Below are 23,782 nucleotides of genomic sequence, written 5' to 3'. Positions count from 1 at the left end.
CTTGCCATCGGCAAGTGTTACCGCAACCCAAGTAATTCGATTGTGGATGACAGTCTTCAGTAGAAGTTTCTACGCAATCCATGGTACATAAGCTTCGGCCTGGCCGAACTTACGGCCGTATATACTTGTTTTTTTCTGAAGATCCCTTTGTAATTTTTATATATTTTCCAATTTTTTTTTAATTTCCTTTCTTGGTAAATATTTTGACTTACTCGTCGTCCATTCCGATTTCTTTTGACGAACCAACAAAAAAGAAAATGTGCCCATAATGCCAAAATGATAAACAAAACACATGTCCACATATACTTATATTGCTGTGCTCAAGGCAAAAACACAAGCTGTTTTTTAATGTAAAGGGTGATTCTTTTGAGGTTAGGATTTTCATGCATTAGTATTTGACAGATCACGTGGGATTTCAGACATGGTGTCAAAGAGAAAGATGCTCAGTATGCTTTGACATTTCATCATGAATAGACTTACGATCTGCCACAACGTCGAATTTTCAGTGAATGGGCCCTAGAAAAGTTGGCAGAAAATCCGCTTTTTTATCGACAAATTTTGTTCAGCGATGAGGCTCATTTCTGGTTGAATGGCTACGTAAATAAGCAAAATTGCCGCATTTGGAGTGAAGAGCAACCAGAAGCCGTTCAAGAACTGCCCATGCATCCCGAAAAATGCACTGTTTGGTGTGGTTTGTACGCTGGTGGAATCATTGGACCGTATTTTTTCAAAGATGCTGTTGGACGCAACGTTACGGTGAATGGCGATCGCTATCGTTCGATGCTAACAAACTTTTTGTTGCCAAAAATGGAAGAACTGAACTTGGTTGACATGTGGTTTCAACAAGATGGCGCTACATGCCACACAGCTCGCGATTCTATGGCCATTTTGAGGGAAAACTTCGGAGAACAATTCATCTCAAGAAATGGACCGGTAAGTTGGCCACCAAGATCATGCGATTTGACGCCTTTAGACTATTTTTTGTGGGGCTACGTCAAGTCTAAAGTCTACAGAAATAAGCCAGCAACTATTCCAGCTTTGGAAGACAACATTTCCGAAGAAATTCGGGCTATTCCGGCCGAAATGCTCGAAAAAGTTGCCCAAAATTGGACTTTCCGAATGGACCACCTAAGACGCAGCCGCGGTCAACATTTAAATGAAATTATCTTCAAAAAGTAAATGTCATGGACCAATCTAACGTTTCAAATAAAGAACCGATGAGATTTTGCAAATTTTATGCGTTTTTTTTAAAAAAAAGTTATCAAGCTCTTAACAAATCACCCTTTATATTCTCCTGGTTCCGAATGTCTATTCTTTTTACTCCGAATACGCAATTTAATGTTCAAATTAAATAATATTTAGACTTAAGCATATCCAATTTTTGGCGAAGCCTTATTAACATGCCGAGCGCATAGCCAAAACAAATGAACACGTAAAACAGTTCTCCGAAACAACATACAAGCAGTTTCAAAATTGCTCTCTTTTGATTCTCTCGCTGTGTTATGTTGATATCTTTTGTCAACCCTCCCGGGTTCTTTCTCTGTACTCTCCCTGTATCTGTCGCTCCCTGAATAAAATATTACAACATATATATGTTTACTAGAAATTAAATGCATATTATTTTTATATAGTACCACCCTTCAAATGATTCGTGTCAAAATTCTCTAAGTCAATTAGTTTGTTAGATAGAGCGTCTTTTGTGAAGCAACTTTTGTTATTGTGAAAAAAATGGAAAAAAGGAATTTCGTGTTTTGATAAAATACTGTTCTCTGAAGGGAAAAAATACGGTGGAAGCAAAAGCTTGGCTTGATAATGAGTTTCCGGACTCTGCCCCAGGGAAATCAACAATAATTGATTGGTATGCAACATTCAAGCGTGGTGAAATGAGCACGGAGGACGGTGAACGCAGTGGACGCCCGAAAGAGGTGGTTACCGACGAAAACATCAAAAAATTCACAAAATGATTTTGAATGACCGTAAAATGTAGTTGATCGAGATAGCAGAGGCCTTAAAAATATCAAAGGAACGTGTTGGTCATATCATTTATCAATATTTGGATATGCGGAAGCTCTGTGCAAAATGGGTTCCGCGCGAGCTCACATTTGACCAAAAACAACAACGTGTTGATGGTTCTGAGCGGTGTTTGCAGCTGTTAACTCGTAATACACCCGAGTTTTTCCGTCGATATGTGACAATGGATGAAACATGGCTCCATCACTACACTCCTGAGTCCAATCGACAGTCGGCTGAGTGGACAGCGACCGGTGAACCGTCTCCGAAGCGTGGAAAGACTTAAAAGTCCGCTGGCAAATGGCCTCTTTTGGTTGGGATGCGCATAGAATAATTTTTATCGATTATCTTGAGAAGGGAAAAACCATCAACTGTGAATATTATATGGCGTTATTGGAGCGTTTGAAGGTCGAAATCGCGGCTAAACGGCCCCATATGAAGAAGAAACAAGTGTTGTTCCACCAAGACAACGCACCGTACCACAAGTCATTGAGAACGATGGCAAAAATTCATGAATTGGGCTTCGAATTGCTTCCCCACCCACCGTATTCTCCAGATCTGGCCCCCAGCGACTTTTTCTTGTCCTCAGACCTCAAAAGGATGCTCTCAGGGAAAAAATTTGGCTGCAATGAAGAGGTGATCGCCGAAACTGAGGCCTATTTTGAGGCAAAACCGAAGGAGTACTACCAAAATGGTATCAAAAAATTGGAAGGTCGTTATGATCATTGTATCGCTCTTGAAGGGAACTATGGTGAATAATAAAAACGAATTTTGACAAAAAAAAATGTACGCTTCCCGAAGATAAATTTAAAGATTCTACCTATGAAAACTAGTTCAGATTCTGAATTTATAACAACCATTTTTGTTTGAGTTTTAGAGGAATCATAAACATATCCTATAAGAGTACAAGAATATTATGAAATAACACCTTGATTTGAAGACAAAAATCTGTAGATTTTACCCCCATTGTTGAAATGATGAGAAGAAAATCAGGAAAATTTTACTTTCAGTTTCAAGCAATTTTCATGATCAATGGGCCTTCTATACTCTCAAAAAGTGAAATCGGTCACTTCTATGGAAGATTTACCAAAAACTACGGAGTTAAATCGGGAGATCATTCTATATGGGTGCTATGCCAAAAACATGCACCGATGCATCCCAAATTCAACACTCATAATTGTGATTCTGACTTTAGATCCCAAATCGGAGGGCGAACACATTTATGTTCCTAACAAACCTCTAGATTTAAAATTTCAGGCAAATTGGATAAAAACGTCGGCTTCTAGAAGTTTAAGAAGTAAACTCGGGAGATCAGTCTAACATATATAGGTTAGGTTAGGTGAGGTAGCAGCCCGATTTATCATGCTCACTTAGACTATTCAGTCCATTATGATACCACAGTGGTGAACTTCTCTCTTATCACTGAGTGCTGCCCAATTCCATGTTAAGCTGAATGACAAGGGATCTCGTTTTTATAGCCGAGTCAGGACTGCGTTCCATATAGCAGTGAAACCACTTAGAGAAGCTCATAAATGTCACCAGCATTACTGCGGAGGGATAATCCACCGCTGAAACACTTTTTGTTGTTCGGTCCAAGCAGGAATCGAACCCACGACCTTGTGTATGCAAGGCGGGCATGCTAACCATTGCACCGCGGTGTCTATATAGGGGCTATACCAAAACATTGACCGATGCGCAGCATTCTCTGAAAACCTATTTATAGTCCTGAAATACCTCTAGATTTCCAATTTCGGGGAAAGCGGATAAAAAATATGGTTTCTAGAAACCCAAGATGTGAAATTGGGAGATCGGTCTATTCACGCACAGAAAAAACATGTTTGGACATAGTTGCCGCATCCATTTAATGCTTATCTAGAGCATGTAATTGTCGCGAAAACCATGTATTTTATCTTTGTAAAAATAATTTTCGAGTAGAGAAAAATGTATGCTGGCAATAAGCATTTAAATGGTTCTCAAATGCCGCAAAAATGTTCTTTTATTTAAATGATAGAATTTGAGACCATTATGTTACATGGTCGGGAAAATCATTTACCTGACCATTCAATTTATTGACTTTTTTGCAGGGAAAAAAGTATTTATATAGGTTACGTGTAGGCATGTCTAGAACCATTACATGGCCATAAAGACCATGTACATTGTTTTCGTGACCATTTCATTTTTTGACTTGTTTGCAGCGAAAAGAATTTTATAAAAACATTGAGCAGGTACACACGATTTTCATTTTGCGCGTCAGTCGTGTGTGTTGCTTGGAATAGATAGAGAATACGGAATTACGGTGTTTAATTTATTTATTCAGAAGTGGCACGTGGTTTATTGTGGGCACAAAAGGAAAGTGTAATTGAAAAAAATTGCCTGATTTTGTTTTGCTATATGCTATCATTTATTTTCATTTGCAGTTACATCATGTCTGCGTTTGTACATTTGATGGGCACGACGTAAATAATGATATAATAATTACTTATTGTTGAAATTGAACCAAAATAGAGTGTGTAAAAATATGTGATGTGACAATGAATTACTTTATAAATAAATACAAATAAATAATGTTAATTTTGCATTTTCTTTTCTCAAGTGGCGTCCTTTTTTCGACGATGAAAAGTCTTTTCATATGGATCAAAACATTTTAGGTTGTGACCATGTTCTTTTAACTGGAAGAAAAACATTTTTGACGAATACCATAACATTTTAGATGAGGACAATTTTATTTTTCTTAGAACCATGTTCACTGAGCCAACATGGTGACAATCATGTTTCTTCTCTGCGTGTTGGGACTATACCGAAACATTGATCGATAGGCACCATTTTCGGAACACCTATCCATTACATCTCTTTTAAAGAGAACAAGTTCTCTTTTTGTGTTCGTATCTTTTTGTTCACTCTCTTTTTTTGGTGCCGTATTTTTATGTCCAACAGTGCTCTTTATGTACTCTATTTCAAAAAAATCCTAGATTGATGGAATTTTATTTATTTAGTAGGAATTCGCCACAATTTTTCGCCACTAATTGGAAACCCTACCTATTTGTGGTCAGGCAAATCGGATTGAAAATACGGTTTCTAGAAGCCCTAGAAATAATTTAGCGCAATTATTGAAAGATGTAGCGTGATTACAACAGACGGACAGACAGAAATGGTTATATCGTCTTAGAATTTCTCCCTGATCAAAAATATGCTTTATATAGTCGGAAATCAATATTTTGATGGGTTACAAAGGGAATGGCAAACTTATTATACACCCATAACCATTCTATGGTAGTAGGTATAAAAATAATACGATTTTTTGAATGACGTTCGTTTTGTTCGCGGTATTATCGACATAGGGGTTGATTCGAACTTGGTCCAAATTGAGGCACATCTTGCCAAATTCCTGGAGACGATGGGTCTGGAACATCGACCACGATTTCTATAAAGTTCAAATAACATTTTTGAACTTGTAAGACATAAATTTAGGCACTCCCAAGCAATAAACTTATGGAAACTTCAAAAATGACAATTTCTTCTAAATAATGGTATTTTCTTAAAAGATGTTAATGAGAGTAATTGTTCCAAAAACAACAATTGCACTTTCTTTACGCTGTTTTTGAAATCTCTAATTGGACCTCATCACGCAGAAACGCACTAAACTGTTTCAAACACCTATAAAACCCGATTTAATGATTTAATCATTTCATAAAAATTTGTAATATCCAACTTAAAACACTTTAATACAAGAAGTCGTAAACCATCACGATGAAAATCATATAATTGATAAAGTTATGTATGAATAAAAATCAAAAAGTTCCACCTGGACCTCATCACGCACGGAAAGGTTAAAGTATAGTGAAGAAACTAAACTTTTCAAATTTACTTGAAATTTATTTGAAAACTGAAAGTTCTCCGGATTTCATAAACGTTCCAGGAAATGTTGCGATGGGCCCAAATTCTTTTGATATTAGCATGAAATAGCCGGGAAACGCAGTTTAAATCACTTATCCTTGGTCAATATACGGTGCCTCATTTTCGGGGATTGCAACTCACCCGTTCCAGATTTTATAAAAAAATTGTAATTAGGTTGGTTTGTAGGCAAGGAGGAGAAAACCCCCCAACACAATTGCAGTGCTTCTGTATTAAAATAGTATTTTTGCCTTTTTGCGCAGTTACGTTTTTGAATTAATTAACTTTAAAATAAAATTCTTTTTCTGATTCAATCACGAAATTAATTGATCCAATTAATTTTTTAATTGAAATGTCTTCAGAAATAATAATATCAATTAGAAAATTAATTGATCCAATTAAAAACTTAGTTGATACTATTAATTTTGTGATTGATTTTAAATTTTTATTTTAATTAAACATTTTTTGAATCAATTACATTTTTAAATGAATATTTTTTAAAATTCAATTAAGACTTTAATGGGAAAATTTTACGTGAAATTTTTTGTCTGTGTACGGACAACACTTGCAAATCAAGCTGACCGAATATCCACTTCTTTATCGAAAATTGTGTTCTGCTTCGAAGCTAATGTTTGGCTCAATGCGTACATAAGTAACAAGAATTGTCGATTATGGACTAAAAACCAATCAGAAGCATTGATAATATTAATACTGAAATTCTTAATTTTAAACTTTGCAATATCATTGCTCATTTTTAACACTACCAACATTTTTCTTGTGAATTTAAAGGCCGCGTGTTTTTTCAGGTCAGATTTTCCACAATTTACGAATTTTCCACAAGCAATGCACTGACATTTAAAATCGTCATTTGCTCGCCAATCCTTTAATTCAGCAGTGAGCCAATTTGCACAAAAAGGTTGTTTTCTAAAATTTACTGCAACGGTTTTTGTTGATGACGTCTTTAAAAAAAATTAGAAACTCTTATGAATGTAATTTGACAATAGGTAAACAGTGTAACAGTTATTTAAAGATATTCCGGAATAAATATTCCACATTTATATAAGCGAACCGCAAATGCACTGCTGAAGTGATCTTTGGATTAGAAAATATTGGGAAGCACCAAGTCATCACCTGCTTATGTACCTAAATGGAAGCGTTCATTTCTGCAAAAGTAAATCTATTTCATGTTACACTCAAAAAAAAAGTGAACTCTCTATTTCACTAAAGCCAATTTAACTTTATTTTAGTTCATGGAATTATTATGTTTGGAGAAAGTTTTCTTTACTCTAATAATTTTTTGTGTACGTTAGTTAAATTAACTAAACCCGAGGAAAAAAAATTACTCAACTGAAGCATAAAGATTAACTAAATTCGTGTCTTCCACAAAATAGTTCAGAATTTCTTTAAATTTGTAAATTTTACCAAAAATGCGTCCATCATGAACTTCGAATGTCACTAAAGACATTCATTCCATTTTGAAGTCCAAGTTTTCCCTTCAAACTACAAAATTTTCTTTACCAAGTGAAAAAACTTAGTTATGTCTAATAAATTTTCTTGAATTTGTCGAAAAATATTTACTTATTTTTATGACATCGGCGTGATGTCAACGTTTGTAATACTGTTTAGTTAAAATTTTCTACAATTATTCAAAATTTTCTAAAATTAACCGAAAGTTTTCTTCCTGGTGGGTTCACTTTTTTTCAATGTATTAAATACCAATGCAAAAAAAATCTTAACGATACCGCTGACCTTTTCTAAATAACATCGTTGACGGTGAATTACGTATTCAATTAGTTGATGCCTTGACTACCTATATTTTGGATGTAATAATATTTGAAATATAAGCAAAAATACTCTTCTTGTTGCAAAATGTAGTAAAAACTGAACATTAGAAAAATTCCCTACATTTGTATAAGAAATGAAAAATCTGTCCTTTTTTTCCTACAGTTGCAATTTTAGGAAAAAATCCCTACAAAAAAGGATTTTTCCCTACCATGGGATCACTGGTGTCAGGTTAAGAATGTATGTGTGTTAAGTTTTAATTTTCATTAAATGACTCTGTAGCATATTTCCACACTTCTCATTTTTACTCACATATTTTGTTTGTCTTTACTTCTTTGTAGGTGGTTTGACGATGAAGGAAGAAAGTTGCATTGTGCTGACTCTATACTATCCACGCCAAAATAAGTTAACCACCTGCCATTCCCTTCCCAGTCTGCCAACAGTTCTGCATTCACTGGGTATCGAACAGCTTGCAACGTAAGTATTCGCAATATATGTAGTCAGCGTTCTTTTCATCCAAGAGCAAACTCATATTTCGAGATGAGGTTAAGCGGGTTTATGTTCATCTTAGGTAACAAAAGTACGATAGCGTCAACAAAAACTTTCATCAAAAATGGAACGAATGAAAAATTGTGAAGTAAATAATTGGTATCGTACGCATCCCTAACTCTAAAGTAAGGGTAAACCATGTAGAGTTTGTCATGAAAGCATTATGACAAAAAACTTTTGTACTGTCGTAGTACATATACAATGACAGAAAAAACTTTATAATGCATACGGCAATTCTCATCAAAATTGAAACATCGAAACTATTTCGTGAATTCAAAACAAAGATCACTTAACATACATTTACAATTAGCTAGGCCCGGTCCGTGAGCTAGTCCCAATTTTTTCTTTTGTAATAACAAACACAATTTATGTCTTTTTCCATATTTTATATATTTTAAAATGTAAAAATTTAAATTTTTATCATTACACTATTTTACAAAAAAAATGCATGTACACTTGATGAAAATCAAAAACCTTTTTAAAAAATCATGTATTTTGAGCTGCTGAATTCGAAAAAAATTGTAAAAAATATATGTGTGGAACAGTTTTTGAGATATCCCGTTATTTTTATATTTTCGCTCATTTTTCACTAAACACAATATATCTCGAGTTAGAAATGTCCGATTATAACGTTGTAATAAGGTAATAAGATGACGAATAATCGTGTGTAATTGGATCTGTGATAAGTTAATTGGTTCAAAAAATATCAATGCGAAAAGTCAAAATTTTCAAAAAAATCGTATTTTACAATGGCCACTCACCCACACAAAAATGCATTTCTCTGTGGCCGGGAGAAATGACGATTATTCGTCATCTTATTACCTTTCATTTAAGTATCAACAACGTTATAATCGGACATTTCTAACTCGAGATATATTGTGTTTAGTGAAAAAAGAGCGAAAATTTAAAAATAACGGGATATCTCAAAAACTGTTCAATAATTTTTTTTAATTTTTTTTTTTTCGAATTCAGCAGCTCAAGATACATCAGAAAAGTTGATTTTCATCAAGTGTACATTTTGAGTGTAAACTAGTGTTGCAAGCTATGTTTGACATACTGATGATACAGTTGGCGGCATTCCAAAATATGATAGTCATGCATGCTACTCATCTTTTTATTCGTTTCTTTACCTACTTACAAACAGTTTTTGATACAATTAATTTTTTAATTGAAATGTCTTCAGTCACGAAAATAATAGTATCAATCGCAGGTTTAATTGGACATTACAAAAATACTTAATTAAAAAATTAATTGATTTCATTAGCAAATTTAAACTAATTATTTAATTGATTCAATTAAACATTTAATTGATGTTGTTGCAAAACTCAATTAATTTTTTCATTAAAAACGTTACTATTTTCAATTACTTTCTTAATTGACTTACCCTCATTTTCATGAAGCTCCGTTAGTGTTACGTTAGCTAACGAACTTTTAAACCGTGATATCTACATATCTATCATCTTGCGTATATATTCCATATGCCAGTTAGAAACTTAACTGCTGTAAATTGTTCAGTTACAGTTAACCAGAGAAAAGATATTTCCATTTTTCTTTCTGTTAACTGGCAGTTAAAGCCTAACGGAGCTACATGAAAATGGCCATTAGTGTTTTTAGTTGGATTAAAAAATTGATTGTTTTAAATTTTAATTAGAAATATTAGATCAATTTTTTTAATTGACTTAGCCTTCCGAGTTTGATTGATGAATTGTATGAATTAATTTATTAATTGAAAAAATTTCAACAACAATAAACTTTTTAATTGGAAATATTTTGGTGATTGTAGCGAGATATTTCTCAAATATTGTTGGTTTGTGGGCGCCAGCCGTTGTTTCCTATTTGCTTTCCAAAATGAAAACACAGCAGAATTTTCGTTGTTAAATTCAAAAATTAGAGAAATGCTTTATTGGCGAAAATAACTTAGGCTGTTTTGAAAATTAAAAGAGAATGAAACGCATTCAAGTTGTAAACAGGGTTGCCATTTTAGTCCGATATGATCAAAATTGGTCCACAAAATTATTAATTTTTAAATTTGGACCGATGGTCGGACCAAATGAAATTTGGTTGATTTTGATCCATTATCGTCTAATCGGCATTTTTTTTCATAATATTATATGTAGAAATAAAATTTTGACAACATTTTCTGTAGAAATAAAATTTTAACAAAATTTTCTATAGAAATAAAATTTTGACAATATTTTGTACAGAAATAAACTTTAAAAAAAATTTGTACAGAAATAAACTTTACAAAAATGTTATATAGATACAAAATTATGCAAAAATTTTGTATAGGAAGAAAAATTTGTAAAAATTTTATATAGAAATAAAATTTTGCGACAACTATCCATAGAAATAAAAGTTCGACAAATTGTCTATAAAAATAAAATATTGACAAAATTTTCTGTAGAAATAAAAATTTGGCTAAATGTTCTATAAAAATAAAATTTTGGTTAATTTTTCTATAGAACTGAAATTTTGACAAAATTTCCTAAAGAATTGAAATTTTAACAAAATTTGTCAAAATTTTCTGAAGAAATGAAATTTTGACAAAAGTTTTCTAATGAACTAAAATTTTAATAAAATGTTCTACAGAAATAAAACATTGTCAACATTTTCTATGGAAACAAAGTATTGACGACATTTTCTATAGAAATAAAATTTTGATGTTATCTTCTATAGAAGTAAAATTGTGACAAATTTTTCTATTGAAATAAAATTTTTTATAGAAATAAAATTTTTACAACATTTTCTAAAGAAATAAAGAAATTGACAAAATTTTCTATCGAAGTAAAAATTTTAACTTTTAAAGGATATTAAATTAATTTGGAAAAGTGGTCCTCTGGTACGAATTTTGGTCCAACTTTGGAAAAGTTTTGTTCCAAAATAAAAAGTCATTGTGGCAACGCTTGTTGTAAACAAAACAAAACTGTTTCATTAGACTGTTGGCACAAGTAAACAACAAAACAGACAAGCAACGACGACCATCGTCTCCTCGAATACCTGCTTTGTAATGTTGTTTACTAAGTGTGAAAAACAACCTCGAGTCATACATGTTAGTTGTTAGTGTCTTTCCATACCGAATGTTTAAGATACGTTACGTTAAAAGATTCAAATTCAAAAGATACTGTTAGTTAAAGGAGGAAAAGATACTTTAAGTTCAATGTGCAAATACAAAATATAGAAGTAGATACTCTTGAAAGATATGGTATGTGCAAAATATATCTGCTACATGATATTTTTTCTGTGTATAATAAACTATATAAATAAAATTTTTGAGAACAATTTTTATTTTTAATTTTCCAGTATGTGGGTTTAACGTTTTTAATTGGAATAGTTGCCATATTGTCATTGCTAAAAAACTATTGCGTATTGAAGCGCAGCATATGAGCCACATGTTTCATGTTGCAATGTAAAATTATGTCTTTTGGCTCGAACCGATCACCAACAATTAAAATAGCAAATTCATTTATTGTCGGTGCATTAAATCGGCATAGGTTAAAGTGGCAGCCCGATTAAGATTCAGGCTCACTTAGACTATTCAGTCCATTGCGATATTAAATCGGCATGGATGCTCACCTACTGGTGTTTTATCGGTTTTTTGTAACTATTTTAAGATTATGGCATTCGGTATATTGTAACTTTAAATAATTTCACTAATTCGTTATGCTGCTGGAATACATTTTGCAATAATACAATGTTGCCGCACAGAAAAAAATTTCACGAATATTTTTCCAATTAAAGTCTTAATTGAGTTTTAAAAAATATTCAATTAAAAATTTAATTGATTCAACAAATTTTTTCATTGAAACAAAAATCAATCACAAAAATTCAATAGTATCAATTATCTTTTTAATTGGATCAATTAATTTTTTAAATGACTTTCAATTAATTTTTTAATTTATAGTATCATTTCTGTGAAGACATTTTAATTAAAAAATTAATTGAATCAATTAATTTCGTGATTGAATCAGGAAAAAATGTTGTGTGCGCGTAGTCCTGTAGAAATTGCTCACCTGGTTGTGACATCAGGATCGGAATTGCTAAGGGAATATGTATGCAAAAATATTTATTCTTCATCAGGTATAGTTAATAAGGATCCTGCTTTGTGATACGAGGTTTGCCTTTTATATTTAACAATTTTTGTATTTACGAATGCCTTTCCTTCTAGAAAAAGTGTAAGCAAACGATAATAACGGGCAGAGTCGAATATTGACTCTTGCCACTTTAATTTCACATAACCATAGAAAAATCGGGAATATATATAAAGTTGAATCGACGTGGTTGGTATTTGGTATGCCCACACGCTGTAGCTAATTCCCATTTTTTCCACATCAATTTGCATAGTTTCAACAATGTGAAAGATGTTGCATTCAGACGTTTTTCAAATGCCTGTTTCTTTAGAAAAACAAAATTTGCAAATCAATTTTGAATAATACTTTCAAAATATACTAAGTAATATTAAAAAAGTAGTTTAAAATCTATATCTATTATGTAAGTATTTTTATACCCTTCACCACTACTGTGGTACAGGGTATAAAAAGTTTGTGCATTTGTATGTAACGCCACGAAGGAGTAATGTTAGACCTACGTTTTAGTATACGGATCGGCTTAGAATTAAATTCTGAGTCGATTTAGCGATGTCCATCTGTCTGTCTGTCTGTCCGTCTGTCTGTTGGTGTATTTTTGTGTGCAAAGTACAGCTCGCAGTTTTAGTCCGATTGCCCTAAAATTTGGTATAGGGTCCTGTTTCGGCTCAAAGACGATCCCTATTGATTTTGGAAAAAATCGGTTCAGATATTTTTCACCGATCTGGTCATAATTGGCGTGTATATGAACCTATCTTCCTCAAATTCCGTACATCCGAATATTTTATGAGTCGCGAAAAAGTTGCAACATATCAGCCAAATCGGTTCAGATTTAGATATAGCTCCCATATATAGCTTTCGCCCGATTTACACTCATTTGCCCACAGAGGACAATTTTTTGCTCCGGTTTAGTTGAAATTTTGCATAGGGAGTAGAATTATCATTGTAACTATGCGTGCCAAATTTGGTTGAAATCGGTTCAGATTTAGATATATCTCCCATATATAGCTTTCGCCCGATTTACACTCATATGACCACAGAGGCCAATTTTTAACTCCGATTTAGTTGAAATTTTGCACAGGTAGTAGAATTAGCATTGTAGCTATGCGTGCCAAATTTGGTTGAAATCGGTTAAGATTTAGATTATCTCCCATATATATGTTTTTCTGATTTCGACAAAAATGGTCAAAATACCAACATTTTCCTTGTAAAATCGCCACTGCTTAGTCGAAAAGTTGTCAAAATGACTCTAATTTTCCTAAACTTATAATATATATATATATATATATATATATATATATATATATATATATATATATATATATATATATATATATATATATATATATATATATATATATATATATATATATATCGAGCGATAAATCATAAATCAAATTTTGCGAAGTTTCCTTAAAATTGCTTCAGATTTAAATGTTTCACATATTTTTTTACTAATATTGTGTTCCACCCTAGTGCATTAGCCGACTTAAATTTTGAGTCTATAGATTTGTAAAAGTCTATCAAATTCTGTCCAGATCGAGTGATATTTAAATGTATGTATTTGGGACAAACCTTTATTATAGCCCCCAACACATTTGACGAATGTGATATGGTATCGAAAATTTTGATCTACAAAGTGGTGCAGGGTATAATATAGTCGGCCCCGCCCGACTTTAGACTTTCCTTATTTGTTTTACATTTACTACGTTTTATAAAAGTAGAAACCAATAAAAGCTTAAAACCTTCGATGTCATAGCTTATAATTTACTTATACGTATAAATATGAAATACATAAATAAACCAAAAAAAAAAAAAAGCTTATCGCGCAAATAGAGATTAATATATTTCCACATGCTCCCCAGTTCCCTTTATTGGACGATCTACTAATTTCAATTATTAAACAATATTGGTCAAGCGTTCTTCTCTTGCAAAGCTTTTTGTCAAAAGTCGATAACTTTTTCAATGAAGTCGTTCTGTTTTTACAGTTAAGTCACTCGACTCAAAAATGGGTATCTTTACATGCCAGACTATGATAGCAAAAGATTCAAAGTTGTTTCCTATGATCAAATGTGTAATCTTAAATTTAAAAGACAACTGTGTCATAGAAGAACCTTTACTTCAATATCCAATCCAAAATCATTGGACTTGGATTTGCTTTTTTCAGAGTACTCGTCTTCTCGTTCCCTAAAGATTTCATGCACATCGGATATCTTAAACCCGATTTTTAAGCCCAAACAGCAACGTGGAGGTCCGTCTCCCCGTCCATATATCAGGTACCCTATATTAATTTCATAATCTCCTCTCAAGTAGTCTGCAAATTTCAAGTAAATCGGAGAAGTTTAGTTTTTCACTGTACTTTAAAAAATGTCAGACAAACGGGTGGACCCCCTCCCCCGACAAATATCGATGTAGCGGATCTTTGTCTAGACTCCACACCCTCAAAAAATCGCTTCTGTAACAATATACCCCCAAACACATTTTGCTTCAAGCATATATATTTTCAGGATTGATTCAAACAAAATATTGTTTGTATTGTTCAAACATATTATGTTTCACGTTAGGCATACACTGGTAGAAAAAAATTATAATGAAATTTTCTTTGTGTATATATATTTTTAAGGCGCCAATTGGTTACTTACTTTCTTTTACTTGCAGCATACTCAGTAGGTCTCTCTTTCGATATACATATATTAGAGCAGGGCTTCTTAAACTTTTTTGTTGCGTGACCCATTTTTGTAATACGAAATTATTAGTGACCACCAACAAAGTATAATTTAATTTTGAAAATGCAGGTTCTAATGATTTTATATAGAATGTATTTAAAATAATAAGAATATGTACAGATTAACATATTTACTATAAATTTCTTATTACAAACAAGTATATACAGTGGTAAGTTCGGCCGGGCCGAATTTTCATGATCAGTGCTCCTGATATACCCCCAAGAAGTGAAATCGGTCGACCGATCAATGTCTTACATAATGGACCGGTAGAAATAAATGCGATACAAAATTTTGAGGGTCTAACATACCAGTATATTTACATTTTCAGTCAAAATGGATAAAAACTATAGATTCTAGCAGCCCAAGAATACGTCCAGGAGGTAGGTCTATATGGGGGCTATACCAAACACGGGCCAATACCCAAAATTTTCGACACACCTCTTAATGTTCCTCAAATACCTCTGGAATTCCAATTTCACGCAAATTGGAAAAAAACTACGAATTCTAGAAGCCCAAGAAGTAAAAGCGGGCGATCAGTCTATAAGGGTGCTATACCAAAACTTGGACCAAAATATCTCTATATTTCCAATTTCACGCAAATCGGGTTGTAAATACAGTTTCTAGACGCCCAAGAAGTAAAATCGGGAGATCGGTCCATATGTTCCCTATACCAAAACATGGACCGATATACCCCATTTTCGACACACCAATTTTTGGTCCTAAATACCTCTAGATTTTCAATTTCAAGCAAATCGGATAAAAAAATACAATTTCTAGACGCCCAAGAACTAAAATCCGGAAATCGGTCTATATGGTGGCTATAACAAAACATGGACCGATAGGCACCATTTTCGACACACTCTTTGATGGTCCTAAAACACCTCTAGATTTCCAAATTCAAATTGGATAAAAACTACGGTTTTTAAAAGCCCAAGACCCCAAATCGGGAGGTCGGTTTATATGGGGACTATATCAAACCTTGGACCGATATAGCCCATCTTCGAACTTGACCTGCCTGCAAACAAAACACGAATCTGTGCCAAATTTCATGACGATAGCGCCATTATTGACGGCTGTAGCGTGATTACAACAGACGGACATGCTTATATCGTATTATAATATCGGAATGACAAACTTATTATACCACCATCACCATTCTATGGTGGCGGGTATAAAAATTAAAATTAATATTAAAATCCAGAAACCAAACGAAAAATGCGTATGTATGTCCCTGTAAAAATTAAAATTAATTCAAAATTCAGAAACAAAAACAACAAGTATATACGGCCGTAAGTTCGGCCAGGCCGAATCTTATGTACCCTCCACCATGGATTGCGTAGGAACTTCTACTAAAGGCTGTCATCCACAATCGAATTACTTGGGTTGCGATAACACTTGCCGATGGCAAGGTATCGTAAAATTTTTTAACACTGTCTTCTAAATTGTAAGTTAGCCCATACGGGGTATATATTAAACAACAAGTATATACGGCCGTAAGTTCGGCCAGGCCGAAGCTTATGTACCCTCCATCATGGATTGCGTAGAAACTTTTTCTAAACACTGCCATCCACAATCGAATTACTTAAGTTGCGGTAACGCTTGCCGATGGCAAGGTATCTTAAAACCTCCTAACACCATCTTCTAAATTGTATGTAAGTCCATACGTGGTATATATTAAATCAAAAAAGATCGATCCAATACGTATATAATTCAGTTTGACAAAGTAGACATAAAATTTTGACAAAATTTTCTACAGAAATAAAATTTTGACAAAATTTTCTACAGAAATAAAATTTTAACAAAATTTTTTATAGAAATAAAATTTTCTATAGAAATAAAAATTTTGACAAAATTTTCTATAGAAAGAAAATTTTGATAAAAATTTCTACAGAAATAAAATTGTAACAAAATTTTCTATAGAAATAGACTTTTGACAAAATATTCTATAGAAATAAAATCTTGGTAGATTATTTTTGGCTCGAGTGGCAACCATGATTATGAACCGAATAAAATTTGAACAAAATTTTTATAGAAATAAAATTTTGACAATGATGAAAATTTTATTGTGAACCGAATAAAATTTTAACAAAATTTTCTCTAGAAACAAAATTTTGACAAAATTTTCTATAGAAATAAAATTTTGACAAAATTTTCTATATAAATAAAATTTTGGTAGATTAATTTTGGCTCTAGTGGCAACCATGGTTATGAACCGATATGGACCAATTTTTGAGTGATTGGACCAATTGTTTTATGGTTGTTAGCGACCATATACTAACACCACGTTCCTAATTTGAACCGGATCGGATGAATTTTGCTCCTCCAAGAGGCTCCGGAGGTCAAATCTGGAGAACGTTTTATATGGGGGCTATATATAATTATGGACCGATATGGACCAATTCTGGCACGGTTGTTAAAGATCATATACTAACAATATGTTCAAAATTACAACCGGATTGGATGAAATTTGCTTCTCTTGGAGACTTCGCAAGCCAAATCTGGGGATCGGCTTATATCGGGGCTATATATAATTATGAACCGATGTGGACCAATTTTTGCATGGTTATTAGAGACCATATAACAATACCAAGTACCAAATTTCAGCCGGATCGGATGCAATTTGCTTCTCTTTGGGGCTTCGCAAGCCAAATCTGGAGATCGGTTTATATGGGGTCCATATATAATTCTGGACCGATGTGGACCAATTTTTGCATGGTTATTAGAGACCATATACCAACATCATGTACCAAATTTCAGCCAGATCGGATGAAATTTGCTTCTCTTTGAGGCTCCGCAAGCCAAATCTGGGGATCGGTTTATATGGGGGCTATATATAATTATGGACCGATATGGACCAATTTTTGCATGGTTGTTAGAGACCATATACCAACACCATGTACCAAATTTCAGCCGGATCGGATGAAATATGCTTCTGTTAGAGGCTCCACAAGCCAAATCTGAGGGTCCCTTTATATGGGGGCTATACGTAAAAGTGGACCGATATGGCCCATTTTCAATACCATCCGACCTACATCGATAACAACTACTTGTGCCAAGTTTCAAGTCGATAGCTTGTTTCGTTGGGAAGTTAGCGTGATTTCAACAGACGGACGGACGGACATGCTTAGATCGACTCAGAATTTCACCACGACCCAGAATATATATACTTTATGGAGTCTTAGAGCAATATTTCGATGTGTTACAAACGGAATGACAAAGTTAATATACCCCCATCCTATGATGGAGGGTATAAAAAAGTATATAATTAATGAGATGGGTGTGTTTGCATTAATTTACAGAGTAGATCCAATCTCGGGATTATTTGAGATATCGCAGGTCTCAGGGCTGTTCCAACATTAGTACGAGTAAGGCAAGAAACGATTTTTTGATGTAATTGCAACAAGCGTTGAAAACGCTGATTCGCACAAGTATGTGGTAGCAAATGACAGTAGGATTTTGAGCGCTAAGTCGGAGTGTATTGGAAATTCGCCTTTAACCTTGATCCAAAAAGAATTTAAGTTTGTTTGAGATATTCTAGCTTTAAATTTGTATCGCTCGTAAGTTCCGCGAATTCTTCTTGAGCTTTTAATGGAAGATGTGTGATGTTTTGAATTGATTCATTGAATGATTTTTGCACCCAATCAAAATGACTGTTACTATCCGGCTGAAAATATTTCTTGAATGGTTCTTCCAAAGATTCCAAATGATCAATTATAATCGTCTTGATAAAATTGCAATCCAAATTATTTCCAGAAACAAAATCATTCGTATATGAAAACATTTCAAATCTGTCATTTGAGACTAAACTTTTTCATACATTTAGGGCGTTTTCGATTCGCAAAAAAATATGTTGCCTTGGTGTTACACTACTTTTTCCCTAATTGGCATTTCGGCCAATTAGGGAAAAGTGTAATTCTAAAGTTATTATTAATTTATAATATTGTGAGGTATAAAGTATCCAAAATCTATGACAGTGTCCTTGATATCTTGCAATCAATTTCGAGAATGTTGCACCTTTTTTCCCAATCGAAATCGCCATTATTTTTTTTCACATATGCTTGGATTTTATTGCCCAAATTAAAAATATTTGTATACAAATATTAAATTTGAAGAGACAAATTTAATTCGTTCAGTTTCTCGAATATATCTGACAAATAAGATAATTTGCACATCCACTGCTCGTTATGAAAAAGTTCAGAATCAGCTGAGAGAAATATGTATAACAAATACAATTTTAAATACATACATAAAATAAATAAATTCGAAAAAATTATTTCAAAAGCAGGAAAAACTTTTTGCGAGAAGACTGAATCATCGTCGATGATCGAATGAATAGAATACGAGCACTCGCTTGATCGAATCGGTTCGAATGAATGTAATTGTATGAATGAGACATGGTTTGAAACGAACCCCATAAAACAGTATCGAGCGAATGTTGTCGTGAACAAAGATTATAAATTGTAGGAAGATAGGAAATTAGCTACTGAGGAAATCGAACCATTTACCAGATTAGTTTAAATGAATTACACACCATGCGTCAATCCGTGCGTTGATGGAAGGGTTGATTTTTTCTGTTTGCAGCAGACTATTCGGGCTTTTGATTCCAAAGAGAAATTTCAACTCTTCAATAATCGGACGCATTGTACGCATTGAACGCATGGTACGTAATTCTACCGTAATACTCGAACCAAACGCGTATACGACAAATATTGACATAGCATTAAAATACAAATAAAAAGAAATTAAGTGCAGGAAATAAATTTCCAAAAAGGGGAAAATGAAATTTCTTTGTTGTTGCCTAAAATTTAACATTGTTTCATTAAGAAAATTAAATTTTTCATTTAAAAAATAAAAACGAAAAACAACTAAAAGATTACAAACCTGTATTAAACTAATCTGGTAAATGCAACATTTGGTATGACGCAAGCCAATTTCCTATCTTCCTCAAATCTACAATCTTTGCTCAAATCGATAATCTTTGGTTTGATTGACCGTTTCATACCACACAAACGAGAACGAGCTATGGTTGTAGTCGAACGTACAAAAATCGGTCCAAACGGGAAGGACTACAAATCTCTACCTTACTTGTTGGGCTTCGAGATGTTCTCGAACACAAAAATATATGACCGATGCAATCAAAAACAATAGAAAAGGAAGATTGGAAAATGGGCGACGTCATACCAAAAGTTGCATTTACGGTGTTCGATACATACACGTTCGTTCATTTTTAATTTGCAATATTTTTTGTTAAAAACTCACAAATGATGTTAAATTTTGTGTAAATAATAATGAGAAACTTTTGACCGATTGTTCTACGTCATTCCCTGATATAAATTTCTTTTTATTCTTAGTTTAATTTGTGGAACAAAAAATCATAAACGACACGTTTGCATCGAACGCCGTCAATGGTTTGATACCCTCTGCCCTCTGAATTCCTATTCAACCGTCGAACGGAACGGACGTGTTTTTTCAATAGCGGATAAACTCATAGTAATAGGTACCTACTACGAATTTCAAGTGTGGTGGGATATTAAGCCACCATGCAGCGAAATTCCAAGTCATCCACTGGGTTGCTAACTTCAGGGCCCAGTGGACGGGTATCGACTGGAGTTATAAATCTGGGCAATGACCAAGAGTTAGGCCCAATTAGTCGACCTGTAGACGGGTCGACAGGTGGCGACACACTGACAAGTCGAACTTTTTCTAAGGTAACGACATCAAAAGGAGGTAATCCCTCACGAAAGAGATTCAAGGAACGCAGAAATGCTTTGTTTATCCTAAAGAAGTTAGGATCAGTCGACCCAAGCACGTTGTCGGCTAAACAAAGCGATTCCTTAAAATGGGCTCAAGGAATTCTTGAGACTGGAAAAAGGGAACGATCGCCGGATGAGCTGCCATCCTCCAAAAGGGATCAAAGATCGTTTGCCTCAGTTGCTAAAGATAGCCTTGTGATGGCTATCATTAATAAAGGAGCATTGGACGGTATGGTTCCAAAGCAAAAATGGGGGGAAATTGAGAATGCTCTATCTGTCGTCTACTCACAGGTACTGGAAAAGTTTCCCGGCCCAGATCCTCGACACCAAGAGGCTGGTTGGTATCAAGGACGATTTAAGCTAGTCGCATTTGAGGACCAGAGGTCTATAGAATGTTTTAAAGCTGCTCTGATACTAATTGGTGAAGTTTGGGAAGGAGCTGCTCTAGAGTTAGTCGAGAAGAAAGACATACCGGCTAGACCTAGAGCACATGCCTGGATACCTGCAAACCCTTCTGACCCTGAATCTATTTTAAATAGACTGAAACGATGCAATCCAGATCTTCCAACAGCTGATTGGAAGGTTGGCCGTTTGGATGAAGTGGATGGACCAAGACGGCATGCAGTGTTTATATTGAACACTCAGTCTTTGCCACATCTGGCAAAGTCCCAGGGCCGTGTATGTTATGGCTTTCATTATATCCAAATGAAGGTGTATAAAAACGATCAGCTAAAGGATTCAGAAATGGACAAGCCTCTGTCTGAATCAAAAGTAAGCGGATCCTCTTGCGAAGTCGAGGGAGATACCAAAGTTGAAGACATGGATAGATACCGTATGCGTGAGGAGGCTTCTATTGCCTCAGAACTCACCAAAGTCGAACCTATGGTTATTGCGAGAGTCACCGATATCTCTGAAGAGGACATTCTTGATGACTCGATCGAAGCGGCTGATGTGACGGTTGTTGAAAATCTCGATGGTCCTACGGATCCTCCAGATAAATCTTCATCATTGTAAGGCTGCATGTGCTGCCTTAAAAGTTCTCCTGATGAAAGGGGACATAGATATAGTTCTTATTCAAGAACCATATGTTTACAAAAACAAAATATGTGAATTAAGTACTCCGGGGTTCAAACTATTGCAGTATACTGGTAATGATGTAAATCGAGCCTGTATAATTGCTAAAAACGAGCTCAATTTGTTTCTGCTTCCCTCAATGTGCAATACAGACACTGTCGTTGCAAGTTTAGAAATAGCCAAATGCAAATATTGGGTATCTTCGGTCTACATGGGACATGACAGGGAGATGCCTCCATATGCCGTTAAGACCTTAGTGGAGGAGTCACTGAAAACAAAGGCGAAACTCATTATGGGATGCGATGCGAATGCACATCATAGTATATGGGGAAGTAGTGATACTAATGCAAGGGGAGAGTCGCTAATAGAGTTTATTTTGCGTACTAATCTGGTAGTTTGCAACAAGGGAGATGTCCCAACCTTTGTCACTAAAAACAGGCAAGAGGTTTTGGACATCACCTTGGCCTCGCAAGAACTAAATGAAATGATATCTGAGTGGCAGGTTTTAAGTGAACACAGCTTCTCAGATCATCGCTACATCAGTTTCAAATTTGATGTTCATATCACCAAGATCATATTTCCGCCAAATGTTAGGAAAGCTGACTGGAATAGGTATAGGGAATCGTTCAATATGATGATACCGGAAATAACAGAGACAAATATGAGAAATGTGCAAGATATCGAACACGCAGTGGAGCGGATTACTAAGGCCTTCAACATCTCACTGAAAGCTGCATGCCCTAGAGGAAAGCCAAGGGGGAAACATCGACCACCATGGTGGTCTACGGAATTAAGTAATATGAGGAAATCCTGCAGGAAGCTCTTTAACAAGGCAAAGTCCACCAGAGCCCCTGAGGACTGGGACGCTTACAAGAAGAATCTGAGAGGATACAAGCGAGAACTGAGAAAGGCTCAGCATAACTCTTGGAATGCTTACTGCAGCAGTATTGAGAATACGTCCGAGGCTTCCAGACTACGGAAGGTTCTAGCATCCACCAACTCCGCTCCAGGTTTCATTAAAACATCGGAGGGCAATTGGACAACGTCCAGTAAGGAGACGCTGGAGGTACTATTGGACACACATTTTCCTGGAAATCAGACGGTTGAACCATGTACTGGCGGTGCCACAGTTGCTCAGCGGTCGTTTCCTGTCGAGGAAATTGTATCGGAAACTAGAATAAGATGGGCGCTAAATAGCTTTGGACCATTCAAATCCCCTGGACCTGATGGAATTACTCCGGCGGAGTTACAAGCTGTAACTGACAAAATTATCCCCTGGTTGTCGGTGATATATAAAGGATGTATCAACTTATCATATATCCCAGGAAAGTGGAGGGAAACAAAAGTCGTTTTCATACCTAAAGCGGGAAAAGCCTCTCACTCGAGGGCGAAGGATTTCCGACCAATCAGCTTATCCTCATTCCTACTTAAGACTCTGGAGAGGATGATAGATATTTATCTTAGAACTAGCATCGATTCAAGTTTGTTCTCGAAACGACAGCATGCATACTCGAAGGGCAGGTCTACTGAGACCGCACTACATGAACTAGTCAGCTTTATTGAAAGCTCACTATCTGTCAAAGAATACACAATCGTGGCGTTTCTAGACATCGAAGGGGCGTTCAATAATGTCCATCCGAGCTCGATATTAAATGGACTGATAACTGTGAATGTTGATCCATGTATACTCAGGCTGTTAGACGAACTGCTAATGAAGAGACGTATTTCAGCCACACTAGGACAAGCAAACATACAAAAGTATGTGAACAGAGGCACTCCCCAAGGAGGAGTTCTATCACCTCTTCTTTGGAATGTTGCTATAAATAGCCTTCTGGTTACTCTAGAAAAAGAAAGGATAAAAGTGGTGGCATACGCAGATGATGTAGCTCTGGCAGTCAGGGGAAAATTCCCATCC

At 34.7% G+C, this 23,782-nt stretch overlaps 1 protein-coding gene across 1 annotated transcript in view; it reads left to right on the top strand.

Moving 5' to 3' along the window:
- The window catches only part of olf413 (DBH like monooxygenase olf413), a 341,496-nt gene that overhangs the window by 222,894 nt on the left and 94,820 nt on the right, over positions 1-23,782 (top strand). Inside the window, exon 9 of the mRNA XM_075307787.1 lies at positions 8,025-8,160. Coding sequence (XP_075163902.1) covers positions 8,025-8,160 — 136 coding nt within the window. The remainder of the gene's footprint in view (positions 1-8,024; positions 8,161-23,782) is intronic.

Source organism: Haematobia irritans, chromosome 4 (genome assembly GCF_050003625.1).
Source record: "Haematobia irritans isolate KBUSLIRL chromosome 4, ASM5000362v1, whole genome shotgun sequence".
NCBI lineage: Eukaryota > Metazoa > Arthropoda > Insecta > Diptera > Muscidae > Haematobia > Haematobia irritans.
This window is presented reverse-complemented; position numbering and strand designations above follow the sequence as displayed.